At 36.8% G+C, this 11503-nt stretch overlaps 1 protein-coding gene across 1 annotated transcript; it reads right to left on the reverse strand.

Moving 5' to 3' along the window:
* Window positions 1–180: 180 nt before the first annotated feature.
* LOC307124977 (uncharacterized protein) lies at window positions 181–11147 on the reverse strand. The gene is made up of 15 exons (XM_079814499.1): window positions 11111–11147; window positions 9982–10320; window positions 9823–9854; window positions 8694–8721; window positions 8240–8286; window positions 8025–8096; window positions 7452–7781; window positions 5403–5482; window positions 4920–4947; window positions 4741–4793; window positions 4432–4459; window positions 3993–4319; window positions 3670–3749; window positions 888–948; window positions 181–777 (listed from the first exon to the last, which is right to left on the reverse strand). Exons 7-15 carry the CDS (start codon window positions 7672–7674, stop codon window positions 602–604), a joined length of 1056 nt encoding a protein of 351 aa, XP_079670625.1. The 5' UTR covers window positions 7675–7781; window positions 8025–8096; window positions 8240–8286; window positions 8694–8721; window positions 9823–9854; window positions 9982–10320; window positions 11111–11147; the 3' UTR covers window positions 181–601.
* Window positions 11148–11503: the final 356 nt, after the last annotated feature.

Consider the following 11503-nt stretch of genomic DNA (forward strand, 5'->3'; position numbering starts at 1 on the left):
TGTTGCCGAAAGATAAAGAGTGACAAAACATTATAGGCTACATTACTATTGTTTACGCATCAAGTGTGAGGTGCTGCACTGCACTACTGTGTCCACGCGGGGGCACTGCCTGCACTATACCAAGTAATTTGATAAACTTTTTCCCTTGTTTTGAATGTTTTTCTGAATTTTTTTTTTTTTAAATTTTGAATGTCCCATTTTCAGGTCTTTTAAGTGAAGAACACAATAATTATCTAGTCCTTCTAAGGTGAATATTAATTGTTAAAAAATATTATTGATCAATTAAAGTGAAAAGAACATGTTGCTAAACAATTGGCTAATAAAGAAATCCTAATATAAAGAAATCCTGTTTACGGGCATTGTTCATTAATGAATATTTATAAATTAATGATCATTTATTAAGCTGCTTTATTTTATGGAAAGTTACAAATAAACATTAAGTATTTCATTTTAATTTCACATTTCTTCAGGATGACATGTCTTATTTAATGTAGAAAACAAATCTGAAAAATTGATTGTAATAAAATAACTGTCAATTGTTTAAGAAAAAAAAATCAAACAATTGTAATGAAAGCGTCAGGTAGCCTACATTTCTCGGCTATTAAAAGGGATTTGGGTTGTCTCTGTCCAAAAATTGAGGGTTGAGTCTTAAGGCTCTGTCCAAGTCTGTTCTGGTCTCTCTCAAGGCCTGTTCAGTTTTTTCCAGTTGTCTGTCTTTTTCTGTGTAAGCCTTGATCAACATTTGGTGAAGCTCCTGCACATTGTTCACTTTCATCTCTGAAAATTGAAATAACAACATGTTACATTAATAGTATTGGATTAGTGTTCCTATAGAGTCTGACCTCTCATGCACATTTGAAATGAAATTACACACTGATTACACTCACCCGACATTAGAGCAGATTCATCCATTTTGTTCGTCTCCTCCTCAGTCCATATTTTGTGTATCTGTAAAGTCAAGAAAATAGTCTGACTTCAGTTATACAAACCCGGACCACCAACACTACATCACTCTCCAAGAGGGCCCATCAGTGACTCCACGTCCTGTGCCCTCTGAACAGAGCCTGTCTCCTTCCACTCAACCCACTACATTCTACAGGCGCCCCATTGAGAGAGTGTTGATCAGCTGATCACTGTCTGGTATGGGAACTGCTGACTGCAAGACCCTACATTGTAAAGTGAATACAGCTGCAATAATCGTGCGTTTCCCTCTCCCCTCCATCCTGGACATTTTCCTTGCACGATGCACCAGAAAACCCACCAACATCGTCAGTATTGGAGCGTCCAAACTCTGATTACATGTACTGTACATGCATACAGTTGTCTGTTATGTCCTCGTGCACTTAATGTCATCTTGCACCTTTTTCATTGGCACTGAATGTTTATTTGTCCTTTTTTTGTATGCACCGTGTTACATGTGTAAAACATAGTATAAAGTATATGTAATGTAAATCGTTAGATTACTTCTTTCAATAGATTAGGTACTGTATGTGTATGTTTATATACAGTATGTTTAACTATGGTGCTGTGACTGTGAGGCACAACATTTCATTCCTTTGTACTGTATGTCTCCACATACAGCAGAATGACAACAAAGTTTACTTGACTGGATTTGGAAATGTAAAAAAAGACAATATACACTCTCAAAAAAAAGGTTCTATATGGCACCAAAAATGGTTCTTGGCTCGTAATCATAGGGGAACTTTTTTTAGTGCTATATAGCACCAATTTTGGTGCTTCAGTGGTTCTTCAGAGGTGCTATATAGCACCTTAGTCAAAGAACCGGTGAAGAACCGCTGAAGCACCAAAATTGGTGCTATATAGCACTAAAAAAGGTCCCGCTATGATTACGAGCCAAGAACCATTTTTGGTGCCATATAGAACCTTTTTTTTTTAGAGTGTAGTATTAACATAAATAATACATTAAATACGTATATTTTCATTTTTAATAAAATTCCATTCTATTGCTTTTAGAATATGCCAGTGAGAAACTTTCTTAAAATGACAAGTATTAATATAGCAGAATTTGTGCTGAATACAGTGTAGACTTTTGCCATGAAAATGTTATAAGTAACATCTCCTGAAGGAGGAAATGGGAACATTTCATCAATACAGACGTATGGGGTCTCACTTGGGAACCCAATCCCCTTTGGGTAGTAAAAACGTGCCAATGAACATTGACAAACAAGATTTGCCACTTCCCTGGACATGCGGGTATATAAACTGGCTGGCCACTCACTCATTCAGGTTTGTGCTGAGGAGCCAAGATGGGATCCAGGGTTGTGGCAGGAGGGACGTAAGGAGGGTTACAACAGTAACCAAGAACTTCCCTTTCAGTCAGTCACGTTCAACGTTCCGTTGATACTGAGGTATGGGGTCCCTATGGAAAGAGCCACAACCACTGACCCTTCCCTGCTCCCCATGTACGAACAGAACCTTCCAAGGGGAAGGTCAATAGCTGCAGTTCCTTTCTGCTTTACCCAATTCAGCCGCAGCTGGTTGGATAACACTGGGGAAACGTGCCAAGTCCAGATGGAAAGAGGCCACATAGCCCGTAGGGAGGTAACCTGTGGAAAATGCACATATGGACTGACTATTGGGGCAGTACTACATATGGAAAAAAACTACTACAAACGCAGAGCTAAGACAGGGAAAGACACGAGTTTACCAACGGGGAACCATACCATGAAAGAATACACATATGGTTTTACCCGAGGGGAATCACTACATAAGGGCACTTAGCGCAGTACAGGGGCTATCTTAAGGGACAGGATCTTACTTCTGACTGACTGTAGCAACTCAAAAGTAACTCTCTGCAGAGCCGTAAGCACTACAGAGAAGTCCCAAGTGGTGCGCATAACTGAGTCTGATAGGAGGCTTAGAGTCCCAAAGTAGAGGCATTGAGTATGGTGTAACTCTTACCTGGCTCCACGGAACCATCAAAGGTTTGGCTGGAAATGCGTGAGGAGGAGGCATCGCATCCTCTAACCTCAACCCCAAACTTCTGCACTGTGGCGTGAGATTGAGGAAACTCAAACTTTAGGACAGAAAAAAACTCTTTCACATACAAAACATTCTCCACCCGGCCCTCCTCGGGGGGGAAGGAGTGGTGCTGGTGCGTTTACCACATCCTGAGAAAGCATGGTCATCAACTCTGGGTCCGACGTAACATGTACCACTCTCCCAGAAAGGGGCAGCGCTGCTAAGTCTTCATCCCCAGAGAACTTAAGCCCAACCTCCAATGCAGCGACCGACATTTGATCGTGACGTCACACGTGTTTTGCTTTTTTTGCTGCACTTATCTGTGCACTCGTGGGGCATAACACCACTGAATCTGCCTTTTCTCCAGAGGAAGAACATCTCTCAAGCGAAGGCTATTGGCAGAGCAAGTAAAAACAACTGCTCGGATCCAAAGAAAAAAGCTGAATGAGTGAGTTGCCAGCCAAGTGAGACCCCATACGTCAGTCGAACGTGACTGACTGAAAGGGAACTGATATAAGCACAAATATCAGAGAATGTCAAAACATCTTCAGGGCCCAAAAAACACTACAAATCCCAAAGGGTTAAACTCTGATATCCTTAACATATCTGGTAATATTTATTTATGACAACATAAATAAATTTTTATGTGCAGTCATTTCAAATGAATGAACCTGTAGGTTTTCTTACCTCAAACAGCTTTAGCTGAATACTTTGATCTGGAGAAGTTGGTGACTTGCTCACAGGTTGGACTTCAGGTTTTATCCTCACTAAGAACACAATAACTCAAGTGTGACTAGGTTTGTAAAAGATACTTTTATATACCTAACTACTACATTTCCTAACACATGCACTGATCAATTTAGGATTGGGCTTCCATAAGTGTCATTACTATAAGAAAAAAAACTACAGTTTATGTTCATGCTGAACATTATGTGGTTTCATTTATGTTATTCTGACAAAAGCTTGTTAATTAGAGCGCTGGCTGATGTATGATCTTGCAGAATACTCACCTCCTACTGTAATCTCTTTTGTTCCGTCTCTGCTGATGACCTGACAATGATAATCTCCAACATCTGAGACACTGAAGTTACTAAGATGTAAGGACACATTTCCTCTCTCCAGCTCGTGAGTGATGAGACTCGCTCTGTCTTTGTAAGCCCTCCCCTCAATTACGCGTCTGTTCTTGTAGACGCAAACACAGTCCATCTCCTTAAACCATTTGATCTGCATGGCAGTGGCACAGATTTCAGGAGACAAGTAGCAAGGAACAATGAATTCAGAGCCCATAGAAATCGTTGCTTCTTGAGTTGTTTGGGGAATGACAAGTTGAAAATTATCTGTAAGGAAAAGAGAGAAAGATGGACTTACACGCACTAGTACTTTCACACAAACAAACCACAAATATTCTTAGAAAACTGATAACGTGTTACTGACTTCGAGAAAACTCACCATTGCTTGAGACGCCCGTGCTGTAATTCTAATTTAGATTCAAACAAAAAAGATTTTAGACTTCTTAGTCCAATTGTAACATTCAAACATTAATTTTACAGTGATTCTTTATAAAAAAAAAAAAAAGGTCACAACATGGGGCTAGTATAATACCGTACATATATAATGCTGTATGAGAACACAGTGGGATGAATACTGATGCATCATTTATTTATTTATGCATCATTTATTGATCAATGCATGGTGTGATGAAGATTTTAAAATAATAGTGTGAATGTATTTATGGACAGTATTAATATGCGCACTTACCCCATGTTGTTTCTCATCTGATTGACTGTGATGTGAAGCATGTCTTGATAATTCTATAATGAATTATAAACAAACACATCGTTTAAAAAAACAACAACACACAAACACTATACAGTCAAGATCCATTCAAACAGAGGTGCAAATTTTGTATACAAGGTGGAGATTTTAAGACAACTTACTTTTGGATGGTTCTCTTGTCTTTTTATCCTGATTGAGATAAAATTGTTTTACAATGCATTTACAATTTAATATTAATAATAATTCCTAAGTTGTTTTACTACTTTATTATTCCTGGAACTTTGCACTCTTTATATTAGATTGAGACCATCATTTCTTTCTTTTATAACTTTGGGGGAAAGAAATTGTCATGTTTTTTTTCTATCTTACCATTATATTAAGCAAATTAAAAGTGCTAGTTGCATAGCTGTCAATGGAGGGACAGAAACCATTTAGATTTCATTAAAATGTAAATGTTTTAGTAAATCTGGCCTCTAGTATTATAAAGAAAGAGAAATCCACGAGAATTGTGGAAAAGGAGCTGATTATAATCTTTTAATATCTTATTTTTCTAAAATGTTCCACATTATTAAAATCAAAAGTCTAGTTTGATATTATTGAGAGGATAATTTACCATGGATAATGTAACGGTTATACTCTCTTACCTCGTGTAGCATTAACTGAGCATTTCCATCTTGAAATATTGGTGACTGACTCACAGGTTGGACATCAGGATTGATCCTTACTAAATAATAATAATAATTTTATATTATTTTAAGTTTATATGGAAATGTAATGCTTAGATAATTGAACTAACAGACATCTAACTGGCACAAATACAACACTACATTATTGCATATGAATCCCATACAGTTTTCTTGTAGCATGATGGAAAACATTATGCTGTAGCTATCAGCTTAAATTTCATAATTCATTCCGTTCTTACTGTATTTATACTTAATTGGTCTTTTACTATTCATGTAGAACATTCAAATTGGACCCAGAGCCCTGACATATCAGTCTCATTGTATTTTACTCAGGAATTAATTGTTAAAAGTTTTAAAATCTTGAATGTTCCAGTGATAAGTTTAAAGGTAGGGTAGGTAGGATTTGGTTAAAAAACTTTTTTTCCAAATTTGTTTAAACTTTCTTTATATATCAATACATAATTCAAATGTAAGTACTCTGAAAAAGAAAGTATGAAAATTGAGTGTCTGTAGACCTCTCACGACTGTTTTAAAGACAGCTCATTATTTCCATTCACTCCACCTTCTCCCTTCTGGGCTCTTTCCAAAGCCACGCCCCCAAAACACATGAACACGCCACGCCGACCGTCAGCTGAAAGACACATTATTTACCTGAGGCCAGCAGAGAAGAAGTGCATGTGGTGACATCATGTCAGAATCACATGTAATAAAAAATCTAATTTTATCATTATGAATATAAACAAATAAGATGTCTTTTAGTACTCACTATCAAGCTAGAATACCGATACTGGTCAAGTTTAAAATACACACACAACACGTCTACGACACACACAGATGCAAGATAAAAGCATCAGTAAACATTGGTAGAGAATATAAAAACAAGGCGCGGAAATAAACGTGCAGGTAAAGTTCCCGGTGAACATGGTAAAAGAGTTTAGACAGAGGGTAGTAGCTAAAGCTAACTTAATTCTAAAAAAAGTTCCTGGATGCGGTGTACTAGCTTTTACACATGCATTTTGTTATCTAAAGTTACATTTTGCGAAATTCAACACGACAGCGATCAACTTGAGCTAAGCATATTGAGTATTTATCATCTCTACTAATGGCTCGCTAAGTGTATAACATTGTAACTTTATGCTAAGAAAATGTTATATTAGCTATATTAGGCAGCTACGTGTGCTAGTGATACATGCTTCATGAAAACATAAACCAAAAAAATGTATAATCAAAATGAAAGATTACCTGTCCAGCAGAAATACAGCCTCGTGAACTCCTCAAATCAAACGGGTGCGCCAGGGTTGCCAGGTTTTCACAACAAAATCCGCCCAATTGCTACTCAAAACTAGCCCAAAACAAGCCCAATCGTGTTTCTCCGGTAAAAATCGCATTTGGGGGGAAAAATATGTGCCTTTTTGGTAGGGCTGCCTGCTAAAATACGCAAATCCCGGGGCAAAATATCACATAATTGGGGTCGCTTCAACCCGCGGACATGAAAAACAGCCCGCGGCAACAGTGTGGAAGTAGCCCGACTTGGCAACACTGGGGTGCGCGCATGTGGGCAGATCCTGGAGCAAAAGCGGCGGTAGCCATGGTAGCGAGAGAGAGTGACAGGCGCCCAAGCCAATCACTTGTTTCGGCCCGAACGAAAATAATGAGCGGTGTTTATTGCAGATTAAAAAGTCTAGAGTCACTCGATTTTTATACTCTCTTTTTCAGAGTACTTACATTTTAATTATGTATTGACATTTAAAGAAAGTTTAAACAAATTTGGACAAAAGTGTTTTAGATCATTCTTACCTACCCTACCTTTAAGAGTACGGCTAAAATATGACCATACAATATGTTTGATTTGGTTGACAGTGACACTACAACAGTTTACTGATCACACACTGATTGATATGTAGGCCTACAATCTAACATACCTCTAGATTTCTGTTTCAGTTCAGATTAAGATTCAGAAAGGGCATTATTAATGAGCACATTAATCAGATGTAGAGAACTGCTCACCTCTTACTGTTATCTCCTCGGTTCTGTCTTTACTGATGACCTGACATTGGTAATTTCCAACATCTGACAACATGAAGTTTTTCAGAAGTAAGGACACATTTCCTTTTCTGAGCTTGTGCGTCATGAATAGACTGACCCTGTCCTTGAAGAAAACCCCTTCTGTCAGCCGCCTGTCCTTATACAGGCAAACACAGGCTGTATCCTTAGACCATCTGATCTCCATATCAAGAGCACTGATTCCAGGAGACAAGTGACAAGGAATAATGAAATCAGACCCCAAAGAAACCCTTGGTTCTTCTGCTGTACTGGGAGCAACAAGCTGAAAGTTTTCTGTGAAGAAAAGAGAGAAAGATGGACTCACACTTTCACTTACGTGCTCAAAATGCAATGTTCTGTGGTGGAATAAGAATGATTTTTAAACTTACGGACTTCCATCTTAGAATCCCAATTGAGAGGAAAGAAAAGACATCATGAATATTTAAAAAAAAAATTGTTATAGTATTTATATTAAGTGATTAATCTTTTATTTTGTATATGTTTAATTTAATAATCACATAATGTATGAATGTTTACACATACCCCATATTGGTTCTTGTTTGATTCATTGTGATGTGTAGCTTGGCTTTTGGTTCCCATTCGGTTATCCTAATTGAGTTTAGAAAAAAAAAGCAGTTTTATTAATTATCTGATGAATTATATATGAATATGTACACACGCACACATACTGTAAAATAAAGATATTTTAAACCACAGTGAGTGTTAGTTAATATATTAATGTGCACACAAACCTCAAGCTGATTGTCTGAATCACTGTGATATGCAGATTGGTTTAACTCTACAAAGCAGAAGAAAATTAATACCCTCTTCTCAAACAAGATCTATGACATAGGATAATGGTTCAGACAGACAGCCAGTAAGATTTTTAAAAGTCTTGTTTATCCTCACCAACGCTGAATTTATTGTAAATAAAAAAGTAAAAACAGTAATATTGAGAAATATTATTACAACAAATTTTTTTCAAGAATCTTTGATGAATAGAAAGTACAAAAGAATAGAAATATTTTGTAACATTGTAAATATCTATATTTCGACTCTTGATCAATGTAATGCATCTTTGCTGAAGAAAAAGTACAAATCTTACTGAGCCCAATCTTGAAAGGTAGTGTATATTTGCTTGTTTTGCTTTTTCGCTTAGATTTTATAAGGATGACACAATCACAATGAGTGATTTTAAGAACTTACCGTTGCTTGTTTCCCCCATTTTGTAATCCTAATTAAGAAAAAGTTGTGTGTTTTCAACTTGTCTAGACAAATATCATAACACAACAAATATCACAACACTACAAATACAGATTTGTATTTACTTTAATTCCTCGCAATGAAAGAATCACAACTAGTGGTTAATGCTTACTAAATTCCTTGCTACACTGACATTTATGTATTTGGAAGACATTGTTCCTGTCGCTAGCCTTATTTTATGAAGAAAATGCTATTTCCACAACAGTGGTCAAAGTTTATGATGTAAATGACAGGAGGGTAGTTTATATTCTCCATATATCTAGATTACTTTATATGTATTCCTTATGTCATGTGAAAAAATAAAGCTTGGTAATATTTTTTTTATTTTTGACTTCTGGAAACCAAATGCTGTTGAACTGATCGGGATTGGTTTCTCCAGTTTAGTTTTGGTTCCTGTCTACTTTTACCCACAGCATAGGCTTTTCATAGCCATAGTTCCCAAAAAAACATTTATATTTGCACATTTTTCTTAATTTGAATTAAATTTGTTAGTATCTTGTTGTGACTACTTGTAATTGTACCGTTTACTAGTTAGTGTACTTCTACAAAGTTGTATTGCTGCCTTCATGTGCTATCGGAAATGTCCCACTTCCCAATTCTGAAGTCGTGATTATGAGCTCATTGCATTCAAATTTTGACTTAAGAGGGCGTTCATGTCCCATTTTTTAACTAGGAAACTTGTATTTACAATAATTCCAATAGCATGTGAAATCAGCATTAGTCACCTTTGGAAAGTTGTAGTTTGTTTGAGCCTCATTTCCTTTTTCCAGTGGTTTTAGTTTCATGCCCCATGTCTCTAGCTTTTTGTTCTTTAGTAATTAATTTTAATTTTGTATAAAATGCAATGTACATGCAATCCATATAACTATTGAAGCAAGTAACACAATATTAGGCCAGACAGTTTTACCCAATGAACCATGTTCTGGAAAATGCTAATTATTCCTATTTTTGGTAACACTGTTTACTGTATCTTCTAGCTGTTATTTGTTCTAGCTGTGGTCTGGTATATTGCCTTGTATATTGTGTTGTGCTATATAGTATGTTATTCACAAATAGAACGGTGCTGTCTTACCACTGTAAAGAAGTCCTTGGAAATGGAAGAGACTGCACATGTCAACAAACAAAATTGTTAATTGGACAGGCACTGATATTACTATACAGTGTATGATTGGAATTGCACACTACCACTGCTTGGTTTTGCTGATCCTGAGTGGAGCTATGAAGCGCTTACCTTCTTCTGCTACATTTACTGTTATCTGCCGAGTTGTATTTTGACTGGTGACCTGGCACATATAAACTCCCAGATCAGACTCTCTATAGTCTGACACTCTTAAGGACACATTCCCTTTCATCAGGTCATGAATGAACAGACTGGCTCTGTCCTCATAGTCAACACCCTGTGTCATCTTTCTGTTCTTATATGTGCAAACACAAGATGTCCCACCATACCAAGTAACCTCCATGTCAACAGCACTGATTGCAGGAGACAAGTGACAGGACACAGTGAGAGTAGATCCCGAATTAATCTTAACTCTTTCACCCCTTTCAGGGATAACAAGCTCAAAGTCATCTGTGAGGAAAAAGAGACATGGAGAGAGAGATTCAAATACCACATGTGTAGTGATTTTGTTTAAACAGTTCAATACTATAATTCAGGATCTATTTTTTATTATTTATTTATTTTTTGCTGTTAGACTCCATTTATAAAGCTATAGTCCCATCTTAAAAGTATAACGGTCATGCTAAAGTATGGCTATATGATTTGCCCAATGATTGTAGATAACATGAACAGTCTTCAATATAATAAGCCAAACAGGAATACACAAGAGAATATCACAGGAGAAACATCAATTCAGACGTAATACAGAAATCAACATAATACAGAAATAATTAACAACCAGGGAAACTAATGTTCCTGCAAGTAAGTAACATTTCAAAACGTCAAATTCATGTAGTCAGAGCCGTGACAAACTCACAACACACAAAGAGCTATTATATTCGCTGAATGCTCTTTTTACACTCTAATTCCTGACTACCACTTTACAGTCTATACACAATAAAGACTATGAAGCATAAAACACACACACACACACACACACACACACACACACACACACACACACACACACACACACACACACACACACACACACCCATAAATGAAGATTCAAAGATCGAAAGATACTGAACTGTAGGAATGACCTAAAATTATGCATTGCAATAACAACATTTAATTTAATTTAAAAATCACAATCCACGACTGTGGTAAAGCCCCACTCCCCAGCACCCCATACACACCCCAGTGATTACCAGTTAAACAAATGAGAGAAGTTGTTGAGAACAATTTGAAGAGAACTTACTGCCACCTCTACCTGCCATGTTTCTTTTCTAAAACAGGAAGAAAACAAATCCAGTGAGAGAGAAGAATGATTTCAGTCTCACACCACACACTGGTTTAACAGTATTACGCAAGCCAATGCAAGTCTGTTTTCCTTTCATTTATGGATCGGAATTACTGTATCTTTCCTTTTTCTCACATATAGAGAGCTTAAATGTGTGTAAATCAGATGGGCTGAGAAGGTTAGGATAATAGGGTGAAAACAGGTGCTGGTTTTAAAATAAGATGTTAACATTCATAACAGCTAAAGATCTCCACATACAGAGGACAAAGGAAGGAATATTACCTACAAAAACGTATGTAAAAGTTAAAACCTTATCTTCAATTCACCTACATGTACTATACATTATTCTAT

Source organism: Gobio gobio (assembly GCF_949357685.1).
Source record: "Gobio gobio genome assembly, chromosome: 4".
Taxonomy (NCBI): Eukaryota; Metazoa; Chordata; class Actinopteri; order Cypriniformes; family Gobionidae; genus Gobio; species Gobio gobio.